Below are 27,157 nucleotides of genomic sequence, written 5' to 3'. Positions count from 1 at the left end.
GGGTGGAGAGGTTTAATCTTCAATAGTGGTAATGTAGTGTCAGAAACCAGATTCTACGCACAAAATGACTTATTTTGGTTTAAGTAAAACATTGATTTCTCTGCTTGTTAAATGCCTTCACTTAAAATGGTGGCTGGTTTCAAACATTTTTCCCCAGCAGGACAAAATCTGATAGACAACCAGCTAGTGGACTTGGTTTCCGGTGATGGATCATCTTGGTCAAGTTAGTCAGATGAGGTAGACCACCTTGTCCAAGGTGCCACGCTTACAGATTCACTCACGGTAGGTGGTAGTGTCTCATTAGCCTATCGGATACAAATCAAGGCACCTTCCTCCAGTGGGCACCAAAGTTGTGCCTAAAATGTTCCAGAAACTAGATCAGGTATGACCTGGTTACCAGAAATGTTCAAAACCTCCAGAACATGCTTATTTTGTCCAAGCTAACGTCATTCCCCAAGGTCGATATCTTTAAAGAAGAGGAAAAAGATTTCATCATCCCAAGACGAACATGGGGAAACCGTTAGCAGGATCTCAAAAACTTCTAAGAAATATCTGTCTATGTTGGATGGCTTTCTGTGCCCTACAGCTGAGTTACAGCAGTAAGTTAGAGCAAGTCTTACTTCTTATTTCCTTCATGTTTCTTTCCAACAGTTTCCACACCTCTACAGGCAGTCCAGCCTCTCCCTCCTGTAATTCAGCTGAAATAATTCAGGACTTCAGGCCATGCTGAGAGGAACCCTTTAATGTGCTGAAGTGGGTCATCCCTTATTCTGTAATATATCTCTCTTCCTCTCTCTCTCTACTTCGTGGAACCTCTCTGACCAGATGGGCTAGATTATAAAAATATAACCTCTCCTGGTGGAAACATCACTGCTTGTTTCAGTCGCCGTGAGAGAACAGACAATTCACTGCTTTACTACTAGCGTATGTGTTCTGATTGGTATTCTACGAGTTATCATCATTTTAGTTGTGTGTGTGTGTGTGTTTTTGTTATTGTGTATTCTTGTCAATCTCTAAAAAGTGATTATTTAAAATGGTAACAAAAACACCACCAGGCCTGTAGCTACATCAAATAATAGTCAGTGCTAAAATGTAGAGAGTTTGGTAACTTTAGCAGAAGCATGATATGTAATCTCCCTGAAGATTGTGCTCTTCAGAGCAAACATGTTTTATGCTCAGCACGGTTCGTGACAGGACGAGGCTACAGTTGATTTAGAGGCTTGGCAGGAGGTCGGTTCTATACTGATGCTTGCTGGGAAATGGAGGTTAGATGACTTGGACTTAGTATGTCTCTCTGTTAGCTAGTGGAACATGAAGCCTATGATTTTTACTGAAACAATTCACTCTTCTACAAGTAGTTTTATGTATCCACAGGGAAAGTCTGATCATTTCCACAGCTATTTAAAGAGCTACTTACGTTAAGCTCAATAAAGAAGAGAAGAGAAGAGAAGAGAAGAGAAGAGAAGAGAAGAGAAGACCCCAGCAAAGACTATTTTATAAAATCTTCATAATAAATGTCAAGGGAATATGTTGTTTGTGTTGTACCTCCGTCATTGTCCTTGCCGTCACTGCAGGCTGTCTCCATTGATGTGTCGCAGCCTGCTCCCCGCCAGCCCAGCTGACAAACGCAGTACCAGCCATTATTACCCAGCGTGCATCTACCGTTGCCATTGCACAGACCAGGGCAGCCCTCTGTGCACACAAAAGAAAAGCACACACATTAGAAGGGGCACTTTTCACCAAAACAAACATTGCACTATAACAGACAAAGCCTAGTTACTATATCCAAGACGAAAAAGTTAAAATGAAGGGCTGTGGGTCAAAAGAGTGCTTCAGTAATAACAGTGATAACTTCAGGTGATTAACTGATACACCTTTTTAAGCCCTTATATCCTATAGAGGCAGACTCATACTGCAGAGCTCCGCTGGATCAATACATTCTCATTAGTGTTGTACAATAGATGCAGAACTCAGCTCTAAAGAGAAAGAGAGAGGGAAAGAGAGAGCAAGAAAGAGAAGCAAGACAATGAGACACAACAAAGGTAGAAGCAAAATCTAACCCAGAAAGAAAAAAAAAACCATTATCAACAGCAATATGGATAATAACAGTATTTCTTGGGAAATAACACTAACAACCTTAGCTTTAGATAGTAGACTAATCATAGGCTAAAGGTAAAACACACATTCTGTTTTATTCCTATGATATGAATGTCATGACACATTTGAAAATAGGATTTCACAGGGCTGCGCTTGAACAGGGAGGTTAATGCTGACAGAATGTTGATGGAACAGGTGGGCACACGGTCCTACAGACACGATATACTCAATTCGACAGCGTGTAATGTCTGTCATTGTCATCTGTTTCCTCCTCCCCTCCCTGCCACTTATCAGCTACCTGTCCAATTCTATTTCCCGAGATGAAAACACAGACGAAAGGCGAGAAACCCTGCGCCATCGAATGCAAAAATCCTGACATGCTTTTCACAAGCCAAGAGCCGCTCTCCAAGATGTCTGAGCTGACCTATTTTGTCAGCGACAGTTAGCACAGCCACTGCTCGAACTAAAGGAAGGGAGAGAGTGAGAGTGGGAGTTTGTATAGGGAAAGAAAGGTGGTGGATGCCTGATAAGAAGGAAATCCGAGATGCCTCTAAAAGCCATGATCATTTCTAAAGATGGCTCAATGCAGAATGGCATGCAGTGTTTTCATCCAGGCTTTGTGCACCATGTGCTCAATGTTCCAAGACAGCTGTGCTTCAATAACTGATATATGTAGCAGATTTAGTACCATCTGACGCAAGAAAAAAAATGAATTGCTGATCATTACCATAGCATGTAAGTCTGCACCTACATGGAGAAGCCATCAAGAAAATGGGCTGTAATGTTGACTTACAATATAACATAGCTGCACAGATCAGCACAATGCCATAATACTGAGTGATGGAGCTTTGGAAAAGTAGTAAGAACACATGCTCTGATACACTGAGCCATGACACTCATTTGCGATGCATCACAAATGGCAAACCGTGGTAACTTGTAGTCTCATGTTCTTGTCCAAACATGCTCCTGGAGGACCACCTTCCTTTAGTTATAACCCAAGTTAAACACACCAGAACTAGCTAATCAAGATCTCAATTGATGCTCATAAGTTCTGGGCATTTGTACTGGATCGAGCTGAAGCTAAACTCAGAAAGGTGGACCTCCAGAGGAAGTAGGTTGCCCTTTGCAGCCACTAATAATGTATCCTTGAAGCTGCATAATTCACAGCGGAGTACTATGCAACATGTCTACTCTTCGTCACAAATTGTGGACTTTGAGCATAGACTGTAAAAAAAAGATGGACGACGTTCCTTCACTCTCTTCCATTGTAGAAATGGTGCTGACATCTTGCGCTAATTATTCAGACTTGGAGCCCAAACCTGCGCAGCAGTGAGCGTGAAGTGGAGCCGTGGTATCAAGGCCTGCCCACACTCCCGCAGAATGGCTTAACGCAGTTTACTGTGTTATATGTTGGTGTGAAATAAACAGTTATGGGAGTATAGAAATTAAAGCTCCAATCTCCTTCCAAAGATCCCGAAAGAAGTCTGTTGGTTGCCTCAGTGACTACATATAGAGAAGCTGTCAATCATGACGTCACACCCGTTTTTATAGCATCAAATCAACACTTGAACTGATAAAAAACTACCTAAAATGACAGAAACCATCATTGAATATTTTTTATTTGAAGTTTAATTTGATAGTTTAGTTTGTCTCATGTCCCATTAGATTTCATGGTGAGGGCGGGGTTTATGACCTATAGTGGATTCATCCACCTGGGGGGCAATGAAACCGTTTTAGCTTCACTTTTCAGGACTTGTAGTAGGACTAAGGATGGCATCTGGAACAAGATCTTTTAATCCTATCTCTTGTCTTTTTTTAGGAGGTTCCGTAAGTACAAGGTTGTACCTACAATTGCAGTCTCCAGCTGACCTCACTTCGGTGTAAGGACAATCTTTTTGTGCTACAAGGCAGACAGTGACAGTTATATGCTTTGCTAACAAGCAAAGGCTGAGCTTGACCAGTAGACAGCAGGTTCCTCCTTAAACAACCAAACAGACGAACAGCTGCACAGTCTGCAGTGGCGAGACGTCTGAATGGTCTGTTCTGAATGCTTATTAAAGAGCTAAATAAATAAAGATCTGTGCTCTGCTGGCAGCAGTTCAGCTTAATTGGCAGCCCTTTCAGAGAGAGGCCCCTGTGGAGCGCACCCGCGCATCAGGCTGAAACAGCTCCGGAGGGCCACGAACCGCCTTGCGCGACCCCCTGCAGCTCTCGCTAGCCGCACTACCTCTCTATGCAGGGAGAAAGGGAGGGAAGGGGTGGGGCTCACAGAGCAAGAAAACCAGAGACAAGAAAGAGAAAAACAACGAGCAGGTAGGGGGTGTGGGTAGCTCAGGGCTCTGGCATCACCGGTGCATAGCATGCTTTAATTAGAGAGGCTGCCGCTTCAGCACCTCTCTGAACCCCCAACCCCTCCTCCCGAACCCCCTCTGCTGTGCTACACAGCTGCACCGAACATCCATTATGCATGGCGCCGGTTGGCAAGGTCCGTGACCCTCCAACAGCCCTCCCTCCTTGGATCCTGTGGGCCATCCATCCCCCTGAGTTCCACAGCAGGGATACAGCGGCTAAGGAGACGCTCTGGCTCTCGTGCCGCCCACTCAGCGGGCATGAAGGTGCTAAGTGGCAATGTGGCAAAGAAGCGTATTGGATGTGGTGGTACGATAGCAGCATGATTTGACAAGGACTGTGTTGGTGAGGCATGAAGCATGGGCTGAATGAAAATATGAGCGCAACCCTAAAGATGAGCTTTTTGAAGGATGGGCTGACGGAAAAATGAGAGAAAAGATAGGACAGGAGGAGTGCCATACCTTTCACTACCTTATCCAGATAGTGAGCTTTAGGGGGAGATAAAAGACAAGGACATATAAGGGAAGTTTTGAACAGTGCTGCTTCCATGACAAGACACAGACAGCTAGAGGCATGGGCTGGTTGCTGGAGACATCTAAGTTAACTGAAACACAGAGGGGCTGCAAAAGCGATTGCGAGAACAATAACATGCAACAAGCAAAACATCACATCACAGGCTGGGAGAAAGTTAAAGGTATGGTGTGACAAGGTAGAGAAAGAGAGAGAGATGGAAAAAACTCAGTACTAGGAGTAAGATTTTTTTAAGCCTGTATATACAAAACATTATAAAACTATTCACAATTCCTTGTGTTGTACATTGTTTTTTTTTTTACTTCCAATTGCTAAGTATTACAATTTATTATAAATGTAGTTACTGAAAAACAAGTGGCTTTATGAATGGAGGTTGATTATGAATATTTGTTTAATGACTTGGATGCAGACTTTTGGGAAAGAGTTAGCAGTTAAAATTGTAAAAAAAAAAAGAAGCTAAAATTTAAAAACGAGTGTACAATGCATATTACATAGCTTTATGAATGGAGGTTGATAATGCATTATATTTCCACATATCTTTTGGAATGTTTTACCATTTTATAAATAAAATTCATATGTTACTAATTCTGTAAAATTGTTAAGAGCATGTCACTGATGAGAGAGCCACTCTCCAATGCAGCATTAGAGAAGCAATACGTCATCTGTCGAGCATTCTGTACATTACATCATGGACTGTCACACTTACCACCTTTAATGGAACATGTTTTATGAGAATGTATGGTCCCTGCTATTGGGATGCAATGTCTCACTATGGTACATGTATGAAGAACATCAATAATACATCAATAAAATATTAAAAGAGAGAAAGCTAGTGTACTGGCCCCGGGAAGGAAACTAACAACGCCCCTGCTAGATAGAATATATCTGGTTTTACTGAATAGGAAGTAATAGATCAAAATAGAATTGTTTTGCTTTGTTCACCTCTGGTGTTTTGTGAGCAGCTGTTACTGTAGAGTCTTTTCTTTTCTGGTCACAGACTGATAAATTCATAGTCAAAATCAAATGTTACAGCTGTATAAAAAACAATACCAGATCAGACTATGTGGTTCCTTTAACAGAGGAGATATGACTTGAATGTTCTGGATAAGATAGAGAGGATGAGAGATGAAGAGTAGATCGGAACTGAGAAAGACACAATGATGTTGAGACACACACTGGTAAATGCAGTCTCATAGAACTCAGATTCTTTAGGTGAGACGGAAGACAAACGTCAAACAATGATTTACCCTGGAACAACATTCCAATCAACCATTAGATTTTAGGGTTATGGTATGTTTTTAGGGCAACACTTATCAACCAATCATTGCTCTTTGATTTGAGGGGTAGGTTAGGGTTAGGTGGCTCTTCCCACAAATAAGGTACAAAATAGGGCCTGAAAGTATTTTTAAATATCAAATATACTTCTTTCAACAAATGGTCATTGCTTCACCTTAACAAACATCTAACGAAAATAACTTACAATAGCTTAACAGGATAACAGGCTTGACTACAATATTTGTAAAAACTGATCAAATGAAATGAAAGACATTTAGGGCCCTATCATACATCCGGTGCGACGCAAGTGTTTTTTGCTATTAGTTTCAGCTCAAAACAGTTATCATTTGCCACTGTTTAAATAGCAAATGCATTTGCGCCCATCTGTTTGCCCATGGCTGTGCTGGTCTGAAAACAAGGTGTGTTCAGGCGCATTGTTGGTGCGTTGCTGTTTTGAGGCAACTGAAATCGTCTTCGCCATTGACCAACAAAAACCTAGTCTAAAGTCAATGGCGCACTATTTCTTTATTTAGTTATTTAAAGAGCGCGCTGGTAATATGCGCCTATAGGTGGGTGCACAACATGCATACAATCTGCTTGTAACACACACAGGGACGTACAGCAGCACACAAACATTGGACCCACTTTATATTAGGTGGCCTTAACTACTATGTACTAACATTTTAATTAATAATTTGATACAATGCACTTATTGTGTACATACATGTTTTTACATTGTACTTACATTTAAAAAAAAATCCTGCATGTAATTACATCTGTAATTAATTTCTGTAGTTACATTTGTAATTACACAGTTGACACTTCCCTTACACCTAACCCTACCCTTAAACTTACCCATACCACCACACCTGTCACTAACCCTACCCGTGTCCCACCTCAATATCAGCAAGCGTGTTTTGCAATACAATTTGAACACAGTAAGTACATTGTACTTATTTTTTGATGTAAGTACATAGTAGTTAAGGCCACCTAATATAAAGTGGGGCCCAAACATAAATATTAAAAATAAAAGGATTCCTCTCTGGAGAAGCGTTCAGTCTTTCCACTTGCAAATTCCGCCGTGTAAATAGCGAATCCGCCATGGTGCGAGCACAACTGGCTTTTAAAGGGAATGGGAGATGAGACTCCCTTTTTTTATTGCATGTTACGCCCAAAACACACCCATTACTCATTAAGGGGATTGGGACAATCCTTTTATACCATGCGCCGGGTGCGGCAAACATTTTTCCCATCGTTAAACTTGTATAATAGATTCGGACACGCCCTAAAAGCACTCGCACCGTGCGCTTTAGACCATACGCTCAGATCGTTAAAATAGGGCCCAAAATCTGTATAGCAATTTTCATGCCTGATGTCTGACCATGGAACACCTGGTTCAACTGAAGGACAGATTGTCTCTCTCCATTTAAGTGGCTTGTGTGCCATTGTGCAGTGTCACAAATATTAAACTGAATCTATTTCTAAAAGCGTTGATTATAATCATCATGGTACCTAAGCTGAAATGTTTTGACTATGACATTACTATTTTTGTTGAGTATAATATTTGATATATTAGACTTTTATGACTCGAGAATATGCAGCTTACACTCTCGAAGAAACAAACAAAAAAAAAACTTTATTCAGAGACCCAAACTGAGCAGAAATACGCAATTTGGAGCAGTTGCAGATGAAATTCTAAAAGCTTGTAATGTAAATTAGATCTTTATAACAGTATAGCAGACACTTCAATTTTTTACTTAAAAAATACTACCAATAATATCTTAGAAATATGATATTTAAATGCTTATAGTTTTATGATCAAAGCTCTATAGTTTATTGTGGGGGACAAAAACATATAATGCAATACAATATCATGAATGATGACAGAGATGAACTTTCCTTAAAGGCCTGATGTATCATATTTGAAACTCAAATTTTAACTGGATTTTTTTGAAATTTTTAAATCAAGTAAACCTAAGTTGCTTAATTCCATTAAGCATCCATCTTGAAATACTAGCAATATTAAAGTTTTTATATTGTTAGTAAACTATAAAAGTTTACTTTATTGTATATGTATGTATAGGTTTAATAAATGTAATTAAATACATTAGTATATTTTTTGAAGTTCCAATATTATTTTTTAAAAATACATTGGTATATTTGGGTTCAAATAAAACTAAATTAAAGCCGAAGCGCGTAACTTAAACAATAACCTTACCAAAAGGAATTGCAAAAATTATGAATATTTTCAAATATGATAAGCATTTTCATTCTTTGCTTTGCTATTTAATTCCCCAACATAAAGAACGTCTTTCCAGTGACTGCTCTGCTCGTGCAATGCAAATGTTTGTGTTCAAAATGAACTAATCGAAAGGAACGAGAAAGAGAATAAGAAAGGAGGGAAATGATGAGTAGAAATGAAAAGACACCTTAGCACATTCCCACATTAAAATGCATGAAGACAAGCTTCATATCCTTGAGCAAACCTGTTCATGCTATGCCGAGTTGCACAAATTCAATTACGCATGCTTCTCTCACACCTTCCCCCCGCCACGACTCCACCCTCATCCCACACTTCACGCACACATAAACGAGCGCTCCTTACCGATGGTGCAATGTTCTCCGTTCCATCCCGGGCTGCATTCACACTTCCCGTCCTTGCAGGTTCCATGCTCGCTGCAGCGTGGGTGACAAGCACGTTGTTCACACCCAGCGCCCATCCAGCCCTCGTCGCAGCGACAGCTGCCCGCCACGCAGATGCCATGTCCACCACAGTCGGCTGCGCATAGCTCTGTGGGACACAGGGAGAGAAGGGGTGTTACCGAATAGTAGTTGGGACAGGGGGTAAAGAGAAAGCAAATCCAGGAGTTATTGTCAGTGATGGGACGGCCATGCTCCACTACCTTGTCTGATGGGTAGTGAAAAGAAATTCCTGCACCTCATAAAGGGGGCAATCCCTTTTGGACAATACAAATCTAATAAGACCATTACAAAGCAGGGGTTCGAGGATTGTGGGAGGTTTAACAGGGCAGCTTTTCTGCTGTGTCTCTTCCTTTTTGGATTCCTTCTTTTTGGGGGGAATTCATCCTTTTGTGTGGAGGGGAGTAGGCAAAAAAAAAGTAGAAAGAAAAGTCAAAGAACAAAATCCAATTTTGACTTCCTATAGAAATGGAGACACACGCTGGATTATTTAAGTCGGTTTCACTGCATAAGTAATGAGGTGAAAGCTGAGGCAGCATGGGAAAAAAGCGTTTTTCTATAAAAGAAATATAATTCACAAATTAAATCTAACAGATGATATTTCACAAATAAAATGATCTCTGCTTCTGAGGGTTCTGGGAAGCTTTTGGCTGAACCGGTAGTGCAAAATAATTCACATAACACTTCACTTCATGTTCAGCGAGCTTAAATTTTGACAATGAAAAACTTCCAGAAACATAAAAAGGATAAAGATTCAGCATAAAGGCCCGTTCACACCAAGAATGATAACTATAAAGATAACTATATTAGCGTCCACACCAGTGGACAATATCGTTCTGTTCATTCTAAAACGCGTGCTTGTCTGCCACTTGAAATGCTCGAGTTTGTTACAGCAGGATGGATTCTGGTTGTTTTTAAATAAAAATCGTCCTGAAAGTGATTCCAACGATATCGTTTCTCTGTGCCATTATCGTTATAGCTGTGGTTTGAACCTTGCTATTCATTAATATTGAGAATGATTTTTAGAACTATATCTTAATAGTTATCTTTTTTTTTCCCTCGTCTCAAGAAATATCTGCATACACACGAAACCACTGAAACCAACTCAAAATGATAAACTACACATGCCAGGCCAGTATTTTGCGCTGTAATTCTGCCACATAAAAACACAAAAAATGGATAAGAAGAGTTGTGGCTAGAAGGGGTACAGCAATAGTAGGAAGTGAGGCTGTGAAATTTCCACAGACATAATGATTGTTATACCGTACAAACTTTCTTTCCCTACTCCTAAACCTACCCAATCACATTTTCAGAAAACATCACTAGTATGATTTATAAGCCGTTTTCCTTGTGGGGACCAATAAATGTCCCCACAAGGACAAAGGTTTTGGATATTGCCATCTTTGTGGGGACATTTTATCTCCACAATGTAGGGTAGACCTGGGCCACACACACACAGATTTAGAAAGTGGATACATTAAATAGATAAATAATAAAAAAGAACAAATATTTTCATGCTGTGCTGATAAGAGCCTCTTCAAAGTATATAACAGTGGTTATGTACTGTTGTCCAATTAGCCAAATCTATGCAGAAGGGAGCCAGAAAGTTCGCTTATAGGCCAATAATGAGTCAATTATGTTCATGTAGCTCTGCATTTTGTCATTGTTACAAATTAAACAGAGATAAGTTAGTCTTTTCAGGCACAAACCATAACATGGCATTACCAGATTTAAAAGCTTGAAGGGAAAAAAAAAAATCCTTCCCTCATGCTAATTACAGCATTGGGCCTTTGTTAAATTATGTAAATGCCCTTAATTTCACATGCAACATTTCAATTAGAGGCATCCTAATGGCATTTCATTGCTTAAAGTTGTCAAGGAGACACACGGTTGCTCATTTTCTCACGTTCTTGCTCTCCTATAGTGTCCCTCTTTCAATTTGCTTAGTATTTTGCCCCTCGCTCTTTCGCATACACACAAAAACCGCTCGCTTGATAATGCGAATATCGTTTTCTCATAAAGGTCCTCCTCAAAGCGATTCTCATAAAGGTAACACAGCAGCCAAGTGACAAGATGATACCATCTGTGAATCGTTCCCACAATGCTTCACTGCAGGGCAAATACATTATGAACCTTGTACAATAATTGGGTAACTCCTGCTTTGCGTCCTTTAATGGAGGAGGAGAACTAATTGATGCAGATCTTGATTGTTTGCAACAGCTCATTTCAGAATGTGTTGGAGCTGCCAGCCTGCAAACATTCTAGTTCTGAAAGCTTTCTTATACAATTACCAGAAGTGACCAAGAGAACTGAGACAAAAAAGGATGAAAAAGAAGGAGAGACGGAGAGAGGGAGGAAGTGATTTTCAGATTTTAGGACTGGCCCTATCTCCATTTAGTTTTGTGGCGTTTTATTTTATCCCAACATTTGTGTTATAACCATTACCAGTGCAATGAATTTAACCCTCTGGTGCTCTTCGTTTAGGGGTTGCATTGGTTGTCTTCCCGGTCATAAGTGACCGGACACCTAAAAATTAAACTTCCTCCACCCCAGTAAAACAATGCAATTTATTTTTCTTCAATAATATTTTTTCTTTTTAATTATGTATTTTGAGATGATTTGATGGTATTTTGTAATATTTATGCAATAATTAAGGGTCTATTTTTGCCATTGAAAATTATAATAAAAAAAAAATTGTAATTTTTTTTATTTTTTATTATTATTATTGCAGTATTTCAGGTTAAAATAGAGACTAGGCCTTCAAAATAATTTTTTTTGAAGGCAGATTAGTGCCCTCTTTCGGAATTATTTAAGAAATCATGCAACCATGGGTATAATCACTAGAGGTCTCTATGGAGAATTCCCTAGTTCTGTTTTGAACACATTTAATGATTTTTTTTTATGGATTTGAATATATATTTAAAAAATCTGAAAGACTATTTATTATAAAGTTTTAGATTTTTTTTGTTTTGTTAGAAATATAGATTTTTTCTGTGAATTTGTGTTTTTGCAGATTTCCCATTCATTTCCTATGGTGTCATTTTTGACCGTAGAGCACAAGTGGGAGTATATTTTTTACGACCAATTAGCATGCTCGAATCATGCCCTCAATTTTTTTTTGTGTGTTAACATACCTAATGCTAGAAAAGTCACCAAGTTTCATATAATTCTGATGAAGCTGTGATTTTTAACATTTCAAAACAGAAAATTTTCCGGTCAGAAATGCCCGAAGAGCACCAGAGGGTTCATCAAATTTGCAGCAAACAAAACAGTTACCAGATGTTTGCCAAAAGGGTAGCCTGGATGCCAACCGAACTTAGCCCCGCCCACAACATTTGAGGTCGGGAAGTTCGGTCAGGGGGGGTTTTATACGATGATGGACAGATGATCAACAGTAACCTAACCATCCATGTCACCAAAGAGTGCTTGGGTTGAATTCATTCTAATCCTAAATAGAGAACTTGTTCGTGTATGCATTCACCTTTACTATTTCTCTCAAAAATGATGATTGTGTTGGTAAGTGTACTCAGTGTATCCTTAAATAATTTTTCGTTTACACTCTTCTTCTACTTCTTCCAGCGTGCGTGCAGTTGAGTTCTGTTTACAACTATGACTCGCTCAACACGTCACTTACTTAGTTGCTCTGATTGGTTGTAGGTCTATCCAATTGAATGCAGAGGCATTTTCTTTCCTGGTTTGGTTGAAAACATGTCCTCATAATCACAGCCCAATGGAGCAGTATCAGACTCATATTCTGACTAGAATGACGACTATGATGACGTCAGGCTACCAAAAGAGTTTAATATACTGGAATTTCATTTTATATGAAAAAAATGCAATTAAATAATTGACAAAAATGTTCACAGTGTATCAATAACAAAATACGTTAAACTTTCTGGGTGTTTTTCTGGAGTAGCTGCAATTCAGATCCATGAGTTAAAGCAGAGGCCGGCGAAGGAGAGTACAAGTCTCGTAATAATTTAGTCATGCTGCATCTTTCGCTTGAGAAGCCAGGCTTTAAATGGCTATTTCCAGCAAATCCCTTGGATTACCTAATAGGTCAGCCTGTCTGCTTGGCATTAAAGTGAAATTCATATTCACAGATAGTTGTGTTTCAAAAGTTTGCTGAAGCAAAATTCCCTGATCTCTTAAAGCCTTGTGGTGTTTACAATAGCAGTGACCAAAATAACAATATTGCATCACTGCTTTTAAGCACTTTGGAGGGAAATTAATAATAAATGCCCCTGTTTTAAAACTGCCGTAGCAAAACGGCATTTGCCTTTCTGCCCTGCGTTAAAGAAAAAACAAATAACTGACAAGTAAACAAATCAAGTCTGTTTCCAACCCAAATGATTATGTATATTATTAATTAGCAAATAATTTGTGTCAATTATTTAATGATTTACGATGGGAAAGTTTATTGGTATAATTGATCTTAATAAAAATTCATGCTTAAATCCTTGAAATAAGTTTTTTTTTATTCTTTTTTTTTATAATTGATGAGTTGGTGAGGTAAGTGAATGTAAAGCAGTCCTAAAAAGCATCCCAGACAACTTTTTTTTTATTTATTTTTTTATAATTGATGAGTTGGTGTGGTAAGTGAATGTAAAGCAGTCCTAAAAAGCATCCCAGAATGCACCTCATGAAGATGACCATTAGCAAAGCTGGATATATATACAGTATATATATAGATATCATTCTGAATAATCGACTTTTGGTATTGGCTCAGAAATTGCTTCGGTAGTAAATTTCTGAGCCAATACCAAAAGTCGATTATTCAGAATGATATCTGCAAATACCGATTTGATTTTCTGAAAAAAAAAAAAAAAAAATCTCTACCAACTAATACTGTAAACTATATAGAGAACCCTCTCATTTGGTACATAACAGTACTATAATATTAAAGCTGTTATTTTATTTTATAAACTATTATATTAAACTTCCCTCAAATAAAAACTGAAATGTTTGTATACAGCTCAGTTACACAAAAGGTAGTTTTCATAAACACTTGTATTCATGTGCCGCTTGAACTGAGGGACTACAGTAAACGGTCACAACATATTCGAGAGCGTCAAAACGGCATTTTGGTGAAAAAATGGACATACGATTATTGGATGGGAGGCGCACTATAAATAATGTTTGGTGTAGGGAAAAAACGCAGAACTGGCTCGATCTATGGGTGATTCCAAAGGGTCAAATACAACCTGCTTTAACGTCGCTATTTTTTAACAGCTAATGCATTATTGTCACATTAACAGCCTCAAAATCAACACGAGACATTTTTACACACAGTATGAGTTGCAGTCTGACAGGTTTTCCCGCTCCCTTTTGATTGACAGGATATAATCAGCCCTGATCACTAGCTATTTTTAACCCTTAAATGCGTGAATGCTTCACCAATCATTATTACATATTCGGATCTTTAATGACCCGGAGCTATATCTAACACGGATGGATCTCTGTCTGTCACGATAATATAAAACTCTCCTGATATTAGAGTAACAATTACAGAAGAATAAAACAAAGCATATTTTGTTACCTTTTGAAGCTTGGAAGGGTTCAGTTTGAGCAGATGTTTTATACCATCATTACTGTCCTCGTCAGAGCTCATTTCCCAGTACATTCAGCATCTGGCTCATATTTGCGATCTCAAACATATTCTCAAAACTATAATTTTCAACATCTCCAAAAACAATATTTTGATTGCTGGCTGCTTCTTTGCCAGATCCACCATCAAGTGACAGTGACACTAATATTTGATGGCGTTCAGTACTTGCTCTGCAGTATAATCGCTGAGCCATTTCAAGTTTTGCTGATGACACTTCCTATTCTTTTGTTTTCTGCCTGCAGTAACTATGAATGAAACTTCACTTCATCGTTGTGTATCAGACACTATCACCTTGTGGAATAAAGGTGAATTACCCTTATTGAGTCATTAAAGATTCAATTATTGTTGTGCAGAAAAAATATACTTACACTGTTACACACCTTGGGTCGTTAGTGACCTTAAATGTTTTTTTTTTTTTTTTATGGGAAAACAGGCACTCTTTTATAATTGTATTATTGTGTTTCTTGTTATATTGTTTAAAAACGAATTGATTGAGGAATACTAAGGAGGTTGATGTTTAACTTTAAAAAATGAATGAGGAGGAGGGTAGTGAATGACATCCCGGGTCACTAAAGACTCGAGGTATGCGTTTACAACCACTCCTGGATTCAAACAACCATACTGCTGTCGGGATTTTAATGTCTTTCACATGAGCAAAACAGCAAATGTGAGACTCCTGTCCAGAGTGATGTAAGAAGACATCAGTGTACCAGCTTGAAGGAAAATCAAAGCACACTATCCACAGGTCACTGTCAGAACCTGGCTCTCGTCCTTCGCCATGAGGTGCTAAACTTCTTTTGCTGTATCAAACACTGCTGTTTCACCCCCACCTCCTGATGGAGGTCTAACTAGCGTGACCGAAACAGCTCAAATGTGGAAAAATCTCTGTGAAAAGGTGGTCAGGCATGACCGGGAGAGGGGTCGAGAAGAGGGGACTAAAGTGTTTAGAAACCATGGAGAATTTGACCAAACTGCCTATTCTTGATGGCATAAAAGAAAGGAAACGGCAAAGTGCTGACTTTATCAACCAAGTTTAGAAATGGCTGCTTAATTCAGAAGGAAAAAATGTCTTTGAAGTGATTTTAATTTAAACGTTCTATTATAGCTAATAGACTGAATGTTTGCCGACGCACTTTGCATATATTGTTTTCTCTGAAGTTTCTCAATCACACAAGCCGAGAACAGTGAGGTAAATTATGTGGAGCATGAAATTACACCCTGACACCTGTAGTCACCGCTGTCATGGCAACAGGTGGCGTGAAGATTAGCAAAGATAAGCTGAATCAAGTTTCATTTAGAGGGTTTAGGAGATTTTAACATAAATCAGTTCATGCACAGGCACGCATAAATATGTGATGAACCGCTCACAAAGAGATAAATTCACAAACACAGGTGTACGATTTGCCCTTCAGATTAGTGTGCCGATAACACTGTCCCCCATACTGCGGTCCGAGACACAGACAACTGATATGATCAGATGAGGCAGGTATTTGTGTTATATACTTTTAAATCAAAGGTCAAGAAGCAGCAATATTTATTTTGAATATGGTAATTACTCATATATATATGACTCAACATCCTCTTGATACATGCTTATAGGTGAAACTTCAATAATTCTAATGAAATGTAAATAATAATAATTAAAATAATTAAAAAAAATAATAATTGTGATAATCAATTTAACCATTAGGCAGCATGAAGTTTTCATTAACTAAAACTAGACTAGAATGCCCAGACATTTAGTTGACTACAACTTGACTAAACAAAAAACAGAACAAGTTTGAATATATATGATAAAAACTAAAAATTACACTTGATACAGGACTCAAGCTAAGACTAAATAAAATAAAAAATTGCTGATTAAATTAACAATACTTTTGTAGCATATACAGCGTCACAAAAATCTATTTACGTGAATCAGTCCAAACTCTTTGTTTTATAGAATTGATTCAAAAGTTTAAGTATTGCTTACTGCTATAAAGTCAACTTGAATTTTTTGTTGTCAACCTTATTTTACTACCATAATTTGATGTACTATTAACAGGATATTCAAGGAGAAAAGAAATGCAGTGTGGACCTTTTAATGTGGATTTTATCAACTGGAAATTGATAAGACAGCGAAAAGTGGTGCCAGTGTTGTTAACTAACACTAAAACTATTAAAAATGTTTGTCCGGTAATTCAAATAAAGCTAAAGTAAAATAAGATCAAATATCAGATGTAAAACTGACTTAAAAATGTGAAATGACTAACTAACTGAAATAAATAGTAATGTTTAATTGCAGACAGACAGATAGACAGCATAGGGCATTCTGCCACTGTACTGACCTGTGGAGCAGTCGTGACCAGTCCAGTTGGGGTCACAGTTACAGGTGTTGGTATCAGCCAAGAAGGTCCCATGTCCAGAGCACTGCTCCATACAGGAAGCACGTGGACTCTCGCATCCAGGGCCTCCCCAACCTACAAAACAGTGGCACTCTCCACGTACACAGACACCTCTCCCTGAGCAGGTTGGGTCCAGGCAGTCCACTGCACAATAACACACATAACAGAACACATAGGGCACGTATTAATTAACTCATTTTCCATATAGCTAATTCAAAGCAGAAATCCAAAGTTAAAATTCATCAGAAAAGCCATTTCCCATCAGACCAAACCCATCATCAAAGACAAGCGTACTAGGACAGATGCATGTATTCACATTAAACTGTCATAGCTCAGTGTCCCCTGCTGTTCATCTTCCTTTCAGTGTGTGACTCAGGCCTTAGTCATCCATCCTATAGACCAAAAAAGATTGACTCTAGAGGTTTAGCTCTTGTAGCGGAGAGCGCGTCACATGCCCAGCCGCATCTAAGGAGGCCTGACACTTCCAAAAACCCTGAGAGAAACAGGATTTGCAAACGGTCAAATTAAGTGGTCGCATTCGCTGTCGTGGAGTAAACTGGCAGGTGGGAGGAGAGCGTTGCTCACTTGCTCTCTCTCTCTGACTTCTCTAGATGCTGGTAATGAGATTTCCTCTCAGCGCCGGGAAGGGAAAAGCCTGGCGCGGTCGGAGCATGTTCTGCTAAATTGAAAAGAGATGCTGGATGTGGTCCCCCCACTTACTGTGAACCCAAAACCAAGCGTGACAGAATGCAAACAAGGACACCTACAATGGCCCATGGGCGAAAAACTCAGCTTCCTGTACCCATGTTACTCTTAATTCATTTCTAATCCTTGTTGAAGAATGAACTAGAATCAGTCACCCCCAACAAACATTCTCAAGACGGATGTTCGTAAAATAAAGTAAAAACTTATGCCGTTTTTGCAACCCATTTGACTTTAACCTCTTAACCGGATTGAGGACGCATTCGTTCTCAAGCTTTATTTGTTTAAATTAGCTCAAATGACTGTCAGATGTAAGTAATTACCATGACAATCTATACCTTTTATCATTTAAAAGATCTAAGAGTCAAGCTTCCCTTTTTTACCTCTGTTTTATTCTCAAAGTCTTATAGTGACAGTAATTTGTTAATATGTGTCAGGAGTTATGAATATGAAAACCGCGTTGGTACCGTTTGATTACATCTTTACTGTATTTTGATTGTGTGTTATGCTAGCTAGCCAATGCACCTGCCACCTGGGCAAATACGTTATTTTTATTCATAATTTTGAATAGACTGAAATGAAAAACAAACTGAAATGTTTCTATTGTCAACAATGGCATTTGAGGCACTTTAGAAGGTGAAGCGAGAAGTTTGATCAAAGAAATGAGGTTTGAATAGAACAGATTGAATAGATAGTCGTCAGTGATTACAATGAAGACAAAATAATAAGATAATAAGCCATAACCAGACCAGAGAGGTGTGAAAGTGTTCTGGGGAGACTGAAACTGAATGGGCAGTTTGCACCTCAAAACAATAGAGACAATAAACTGAATGGTAGCTCAGAAGAGATGGCAATAAACATCAGTTAACATTTTAGAGAAATCTCAAAATAAAATCATATGACATGATCTTGAAAAACATTTAATAAAATTCAGAGTTTTAGACTTATCATCTTCAGATTTGAAATATAACATGGTCAGACATGTGGCTTCAACTGTAGTGCACTTCTAGATTGCTAAAATGCCAACTTCAATTTTATTTTCATAAAGATATTTCATACAAATATATTTCTAATAACTTTACAAAACTTTGAAGCTTATTATAGCTATTTATGATTATGAAAATAATTATAATTTTGAATTGACAGTAAATTGCCAAGTGTCTGCTTTCAAATGACGCCATACTTATGATTACTTAGTGCAAAGGAATCATTAACTGTAACAGTTTTAGTCTGACTATGCCATTTCTTAGGATTTTTTCAAAAGCGGGGGTGCAGGCTAACACTTTAAAAATGATATGGCCTACGGGGAAAGGGATGTTCAAAGGGTGAAACAATTTAGATAGCAGGGTTGTGCACCATTTAGAACTGAACTGAAAATGCCTTAAAATTAATGTCATTTTTAACTAGAAAGCAAGTTACAAAAATGTTAAGTTAGATAGACAGTAAGATAGTATGCTAAAACAAATTAATACATAATAAAATGGTAAAATTAACACTAGAATGCTAGAGCGAATGACAGAATGCTGCAAGTGAATGCAAAAATTCTAGAACGAACAATAAAAAGCAACAACAAACATGAATGATGGAACAAACAATAAAATAATTAACAAAACAATAAAAACAAACAATAGAATTCTAAAACAAATAAAAAATAGAATGCAAAAAAACGAACAATAGAATGCTAGAATGAATCAGTAAAAGTATCAGTAATAAGTATAAAACAGTAATATTGTGAAATTTTATTACAATTTAAAATAACTGTTTTCAATTTTCAATATATTTAAAAATGTAATTTATTCCTGTGATCCAAAGCTGAATTTTCAGCATCATTACTCCAGTCTTCAGACACATAATTCTTAAAAAAAATCATTCTAATATGCTGATTTTCTGATCATGAAAGGTTTCTTATTATTATCAATGTTTGAAACAGTTTTGGCTTGATGAATACAATTTTTGTGATGAATAAAAAAGTTCAAAAGAACAGCATTTATTTAAAATAGTACTTTTAAACATACTTTTGTAGACTATTACTGACACTTTTGTATTAATTTCATTTCATTGAAAAAAAAAAAAAACCTTGCCGCCTCCAAACTTTTGAACGGTAGTGTATAACTATTCGAAAATGCAGGTGTGAAACAAGAATGTGCCCTCACAGATGGCTAACATGAGGCCAGCTGGGACATGATGGGAAAGGAGGGATGGGGTCGCTACATTGCCGACTCCCTTTACCATGACACAAATGGGTGGAGAGGCCGTTCCTATAGATGAGCAGGAGTTCAGGTCTCTTAGCAGATGGTTTGGGCACAAGGCACAGAGATCATAGGCTAAATGACAAGAGCCTCTCTCCTGGCAATTAATCATCACCGCCTGAAGGTCGTGGCGAAGAAAGGTAGAAGCGTTAAAGGGCCAGCGTCGGCATTCTCTTCCTCCAATGGCCGACGGTGAGACCCGAAATAGAATTGCCGGGGGTCAGAAGAGTCAGAACATACCATTTGTCAAAATCGGTCAGATCATTTTTCATCTTGAAATGAGAGCCATCAAAAACTGCCAACCACAATGGCTACTCTAATCTTATCTCTTCACAGCTTGGTCGCCCCTATCGTTGGGCTGCTCTGGTCTCAGTTCAGACTTCTCAGTACAAATTTGACTTATTGGATCTTGACCCAAATGAATTGTTCTTCTCTTAATGGATTGCTTTGGACCCTCAGAAGTATCCATAATGCATATATAAAGAAGCGAGGAGACTTCCTAGGCGTAACGAGACGAGTCAGATACTTATGGGCCTGCTACAAACTCGAAGGTCATGTACGCCCATCTTAAATATTCAGAAGGGTACGTATGCATACTTAAAAAGGCCAAGACGGACGCTCTCCATTTCTGTGTGATTTGGTGCATAAAAATGTGGTGTGTAAGAAAACAGGGGCAACGGCCCCACTAAAATAGCTCAGACATCCTTACAACATGATAGATTGGCAGGTGATATTACACGGTCAAAAGATTCAAAGTTTACTATTTTAATGTATTTAAAATGTAATTTATTCCTGAGTCACATGATCCTTCAGAAATCATTATGATATGAAGAAGAAACATTTCTTATTACTACCAATGTTAAAAACAAGTTGTGGAAGCTTTTTTCCGGATTATTTGATGAATAGAAAGTACAAAAGAACAGCCAGAAATCATTTGTAACATTATAAATGTATTTACGGTCACTTTTGATCAATTTATTGCATACTTAATGATTTCCCATTTTTTTTAAACCTTACTTAACCCAAACTTTTGAGTGGTAGTGTATCAATATTAAGCAGCAAACTGTTTTCAACATTGATAATAATAAGAAATGCTTGTTGAGCAGAAAATCAGCATATTACAATTGTTATCAAAATAGTAAAACTTTTGACCAGTAGTAGACCTTTTGACAGACTGGAAGTTTTTCCCCCCAAATTGTAAGAGAGAGAGAGAGAGAGAGAGAGAGAAAAAACATTTCCACCCCCCCCCCCCCCATATATTCTGGTACCTTCTTCGCAGTTCTCCCCTTTGTAGCCTGGATTACAGATACATGTTCCCACAATGCATGTGCCATGACCGCTGCAGGTTATGTCGATGCACTGGTTTGTAGGAACATCACATTCGGATCCTTTCCAACCGCTATGACACATGCAGCGGCCTTTGAGGTACTGACCGTTCCCACTGCAAAGCACCGGACAGGACGCTGGAAAGAGTACACACATACACAACATGTAAAAAATCTGCCAAATGTAGCTTGGGCTGGCCTGCTGGACTCTCAGAAGAAGATGGCAACTCATGTCTGTGAGAAAATCAATATGAGCACTGCAGCAAAGGCTACAGTAGTAAAAGTGAGTGAAACCATATCGATCCAGAAGTTTTATGTATGAACATGGGATTTCTGAACAGTGAATGATCAAGAGACTAGAATACACTAGAAACATGCAAAAAGCAGACTGAGAAAGAGCAACAGAATTCATGTGTAGAAAAAAATCAATGGTAAAGTGACAGGGCACAGGAGAACCAAAATTGTTACCTTGATGTCTGGCAAAATACCTCAGTTACAACTATACCTTTTGATCCCATGAACCCTAATGCATACATTTTGACGTGTACAAATCTATACATATATATTTTATTGCATTTTACTGTAGCCTCTTGAATTGGCGTAATTGCCTGTTCTTTTTTTAATGTCTTTACATATGCCAGCCTTCACTCCCCATCAATGAGCCTTGGTTCACCACTGTTCCTTCCTTGGACCACTTTTGATAGATACTGACCACTGCAGACTGGGAACACCCCACAAGAGCTGCAGTTTTGGAGATGCTCTGACCCAGTCGTTTAGCCATCACAATTTGGCCATTGTCAAACTCGCTCAAGCTGTTATTCACTTCACCACTATTCACTTCAGTGTTATTCACTTCACGGTTACAATGTTATGTCTGTTAATACAATCATTTATTTCATGACAGTTGCTTATACATAGCGGAAAACTATGGCTTCCATGAATATATATGTAAGAAACAGAAAATGCATGTGACAGAGAAAGTGAAACAGAAAAGATGGCAGGCATTTGGTACCGTAAGTAATAAAGAGAGAAAAGTAGGCTAATGGAGGAGTGGGTAAACAGAAATCTCACCTCTGCTGCAGTCGGGTCCTCTAAAGCCAGGAAAACAGTGGCAGTTTCCAGCCACACAGTCTCCATTTCCAAAACAGTTACTAGGACAGTCATCGACAGAGTCTGCAAGAAAATGTCATCAATGTTTGTCAGAATGCCGCACACTCATCTGAGTTTCACCTGCTGGATTCAGTTGATTCTCTTTCCCTAAAGAATGTGGTGTAAAAAGCTTAAAGGTCCCATGGCATGAAATTTTCATTTTATGAGGTATTTCAACATTAATATGAGTTCCCCTAGCCTGAATATTGTCCCCAAGTGGATAGAAATGTTGATCGGTGTAAACCCGAGTTCTGGCTGTCTCTCTCTGCCTTTGAGAAAATGACAGGCCAGACTAGCCAATCCTGAAGCCTCCTGGTTTGACGTCCAAGCAGGAACGGTTTCCTCCCTTTCCTCCGCCCAGAGAATCTGGCACGCCCATGCAAACGCTCGAGAGATCATTAACGTTACTTGTGAACGAGTGAACTGGCAGTTTCTCAGTGTTTGGATGTACAAATGAAAATAGAAGTCTTTCTTCAGTTCCTTCTGATCTGTGATCATTGATTTCTGATGTGTAGCTAATTATTTATTATTCGTGCACACGCTGCGGCTTCTCTCTCTCCCGACAGAACGGTGTTTTCGTGTTTTCTATCTTGTGAGTCAGTGTTTTGTACGTCCTCGTCGCGTCTATCTGTTCTAAAATGTGCATACAGTCTTTTCTGTTTAACATCAGCAGTAACATCTTTAGAGATAAACCTCACACACGCCGAAGCTCGGCCTTCAACATCCCCGACCCCCAGTACTGCATCTGGCCCACAGCGGAGGCACCAAACGCGGCGTGAGATTAAGCAGAAGGGGGGTAAGCGTGAGGGTATCTGGGCTAGGCTAGCCAGCTTTCCCCACAATAAACTGGATTACATTCGATTACTGCTGTTGTGTCTTTGTTTGCGCTGTGTAAGTTACTCAATGCGCATCACTGACGCTATTCATATGATTGGAACATATCTAGAAATAATGCTTTAATCAAACTTACTAACTCGTTCATCTCGCTGTAATGGTACATTGCATGTGTTACAAAGTTGGTAGAATAATGATGAAGAGGACTCGGTGTGACTGGGACTCGTGTTTATTCAGAACTCTCAGATACAAACACAATAAACTCGCGGACAGACAGCGCTCTCATAACTCAGTAGTTACTATAAATAACTTTGTTAGCAATCGCTCCGTCTCCGTGATGTCCTGTTCGCGAACGAATCATTCTTTTGAATCGGTTCTTTTTAGTGAACCGAACCAGTTCACCAAATCGGACTGAATCGTTCTAAACGGTTCGCGTCTCGAGTCAGCGCTGATCCATAATTTACTAACTTTCTGACATGAGTGACAGTCCCTCTGACTAGAAATAAACTAATAACCTGAAGTATATTCTAGTAACTACAACAGTTCACCCTGAACTGAGACATGCTGAGAGAACTGATGAGAAGTGAACACAGGTCCATCTGTCTCTGGCAGACTCGTGCCTGCTCGTGCCTCGTTAAACCACGCCCCCTCCGCTCATTTAAAATGCAAAGATGTCAGCCAATCACAACAGTGGGCGTTTTTCCTGAAGTCTCACAGCAGACACGCCTCTTGAAGCAGGGCAGTCAGCCACAGGGCAAACAGCAGTATAGAAAAAATGCCTTTTATTTCTAAATTATGACATTTTATGATGTAAAAATCATACTAACAATATAAGTACACCTCAGGAAACACTATAAAATAATAGAAAAATGCCATGCCATGGGACCTTTAATTTCCTGCTTTACTCTATGTTCCATTTCAATTTTAAAGGGGTCACATCAGGGAAAAAGAATATAATTTTCCTTGATCTTTCAAAATACGAGTTCACTATGAAAACGTACTGTAACTTTTAGAACTCAAAACTCTATCCCCAGGCCATTTAAAGAAACTAAGCATAAAAAACAGCTCAAAGACAGAAATCAAGAATTATGCGTTAGTTCAGACAGGCCTGGGAAAATTTTAAAAATTCCAGCCCCACCCATATCAGCTGATCAGATTCCTATGCACTCAATTGGCAACTCTCAAACAGGGTGCCTTACTTTAGCGTAGCTTCGGTTCAATCGGCCTGCTTGGCTGCTTCTGCTGCACGCTGCTTTGCAACCCACCTCCACCCCAGCTCCTCCTTAAACTGTGTTTAAATTAATCAATGTCATTCTGTTGTCATTGATGCATACTCTGTTCTAAATGGGGGATTTCGCTAGCCCTCCCAGTTTAAAAAATGGGAGGTTGTCCCCAGAATCTGCTGCTGTTCCCGGTCTTGGCTTTTCATGGAGCTCATGAAAAGGATAGGGAATTTAGAACAGAGCCATATCGCCAAATTTAAATGTAGCAAAATATGCCAATAAAAAGTTGACTAAAAGTTTGTCTATGGTGTTTTTGAAGTGGACCTGACTGAACTGATATTAAAGCCATATGAAAGCTTTGTTACTTGTTTTGAGTTCAGCATCATAACAGAGGTTGCTTACATGGAGGTGATGTTTTCCTATGCTAAAATACTTTTTCCTATGCAGAAGAAAGTGTAAACCCGCTCAAAACACATTTTGTTTGATCATCCCGATCAGTCCAACACAGAAATATTGGCTCAACCAATGCGGTGAGTTTGAGGCAGAGCTATATATTGGCAGACAGGGGTGTGTTCCGGAAAATGTCAACATTTACACAATTTTAACAATGCAAAAATAGTCACACAAAAATCACCTTTAAGCTTGACTAATATTAAAGCAAAACAATGTATATATGGTAGCCAATACAAATATTTTTCAAATCAAGTACAGGTATAAAGAAAAGCACAAATACGAGTAAACAAAGTGTGACATTTTGTGTTAGCTAGCAGGTCTAAGGTGAAGTGGAACTCAAGTAGAGCCACTTGACGAATTTACTTCAGCCTAATGAGGAACTCTCTGTAATTAGTGTAGCTGTTTTTGTGACACGGCACTAACATTGACCATAGCAAAGCCAACATGAGTGCATGACACATCCAGTGACATGGCTAATGGAAATTCCATCTAACACCCTCCTTCAGTGAGGCGTGCTAATTTAAATGCAAGGAATGTCGACATGTCAATTACAAGATTTCTGACTTCAAGCAGGAGTATATATAAAAGGGGTTTATTACAGATTGCGGATATATTAGACAGACTCCTGGTGTGAAGAAGTGGCACTTGATTCTTGGTAGACATCGTCTATTCACACTGACAGCCATCTAGAAGCATTTAGATAACTGTCTTAAGTGATCTTGTGGCATCACACTCATGAATATGAATTAGTTTGTTCATAAATATGCATAAAGGGTCTATATAATATATGGATACACTGATCATGTCTGTAATAGGAGTAAGCACTCCGAGTCTACACTGACATGCAAACAATTATATTTTCAATTAAATAAATAATGTTACAATTTCGATATCTAGTTATTTTTTGACAAACTCTTCACAGAGTGATTTGAAATCATTCTTGATGACCAATTAAAGTCCTCAAATGAACTTTATTTGATAACTTCATTGCTACATCTGCCGCTGTCTGTCCCGGGATTCTGTAGCTTAGTGGATAAACACATGGATCAACTACCAAATGCTAAGCATGAATCACATAGTGCGACTGATAACTGCAACGGAGGCACAGAAAAAGATTAAACAAACAAATTTGAGCTAGATTGTCACTAGTTGAAGAAAAAAAATCCCTTCCTCTGCATTAGATATATTATTCCATAAAGCGGTGGGGAAAAACGTGTCCATTGTGAACTTGAATGACGACATGCAGTAAATTTACTGACGTGATAAACTTCTGTTTTTGTACCGAGGCAAATCCACACACAATTCTGTGAAGCTATAATCAGACGCAACCTGAATTAAACATGAAATAGCAGCGAAAAATATTCCCTCTCTAAGGATCCCCGCGAGTCACTGGTGCGCCTGGGGTTGAGCTCTCTCGACAAAGATGCTTTTGTGTCGGACAAAGGGCTGGAAATGTGAGCCCGGACACAGCCTTCCCCTTCCTCAAGAGAGTCAATCATCGCAGAGGATGCAACAGACGGGAAGCTGAACGGAGGGAAGGGGGGAGAAAAGAAGGAGAAAGGGCGGTAACTAGACTGTGCTGCAGAGAAGGTTTTTGAAAGAATTTTAAAGGCACAAGTCTCTTGATGTGAGAGGAAAAGGCTGGCAGATTGGCTATCCCCTGGTACGCCCGAGCCTATCAAGACTTCGGTAGGGTGTTTGATGGCTTCCAGCCTCCATTTCTAAGCCTAGGGCACATACAGATCTCTCAAAAGCCGGCGGTGGCTTGTGTACTTGTGTATAGTACCCTAAGATTAATTAAGTCTTTGCCAGTTGTATTTACATCAACCGATACAATTATACATGAGATGGCTTTTTAACTTCATATCTGTCAAGAAAGTGCTTAGAGACTATCTCTCCCTGCGACTCTGTCGCTGTCATGTAAAGCGTTTTTGACACCACGGCTGATCTGAGTTCAGTACCTGCAGTCCAGACCCTGCACTTCCCTTCAGAACTGTCACATATAATTTCATCTCTGGAATTCCAAGAATGTGTCCATATTTCTTCATGCTTTAAAGACTTTCACCGGTGCCACCAGGCGATTTAACCTGACTGGTTGTTAAATAAAAGCCATAAGGAGAAGTGTATAATTTCCATGCTATTAGTGGCACTGGGTGGTTGCTCATTGGTTCAAATAAAAAGCATCCACCTTCAAGTCTTTATAATATTCTGGGCAGTGGTTCTGGGCATGTGACATAAAATGTGATTCTTACTGGTTGGCCAGTTTTCTTTACAGTGC

General features: G+C 38.9%; 1 protein-coding gene across 2 annotated transcripts in view; it reads right to left on the bottom strand.

The window, feature by feature from the left end:
* tenm4 (teneurin transmembrane protein 4) overlaps positions 1–27,157 on the bottom strand; it is a gene marked incomplete at its 5' end in the record, with an annotated part of 172,576 nt that overhangs the window by 65,242 nt on the left and 80,177 nt on the right. The window contains 6 exons of one of the 2 annotated variants that reach the window (XM_079823976.1): positions 1,546–1,692; positions 4,908–4,934; positions 8,858–9,043; positions 16,888–17,088; positions 21,164–21,358; positions 22,292–22,393. In XM_079823976.1, coding sequence (XP_079680102.1) covers positions 1,546–1,692; positions 4,908–4,934; positions 8,858–9,043; positions 16,888–17,088; positions 21,164–21,358; positions 22,292–22,393 — 858 coding nt within the window. The remainder of the gene's footprint in view (positions 1–1,545; positions 1,693–4,907; positions 4,935–8,857; positions 9,044–16,887; positions 17,089–21,163; positions 21,359–22,291; positions 22,394–27,157) is intronic. The other variant, XM_079823975.1, reaches the window with a different exon arrangement.

Source organism: Gobio gobio (assembly GCF_949357685.1).
Source record: "Gobio gobio genome assembly, chromosome: 8".
Classification (NCBI taxonomy): Eukaryota; Metazoa; Chordata; class Actinopteri; order Cypriniformes; family Gobionidae; genus Gobio; species Gobio gobio.
The sequence above is the reverse complement of the archived record's forward strand: the minus strand, read 5'-3'. Positions and strand labels throughout refer to the sequence as shown.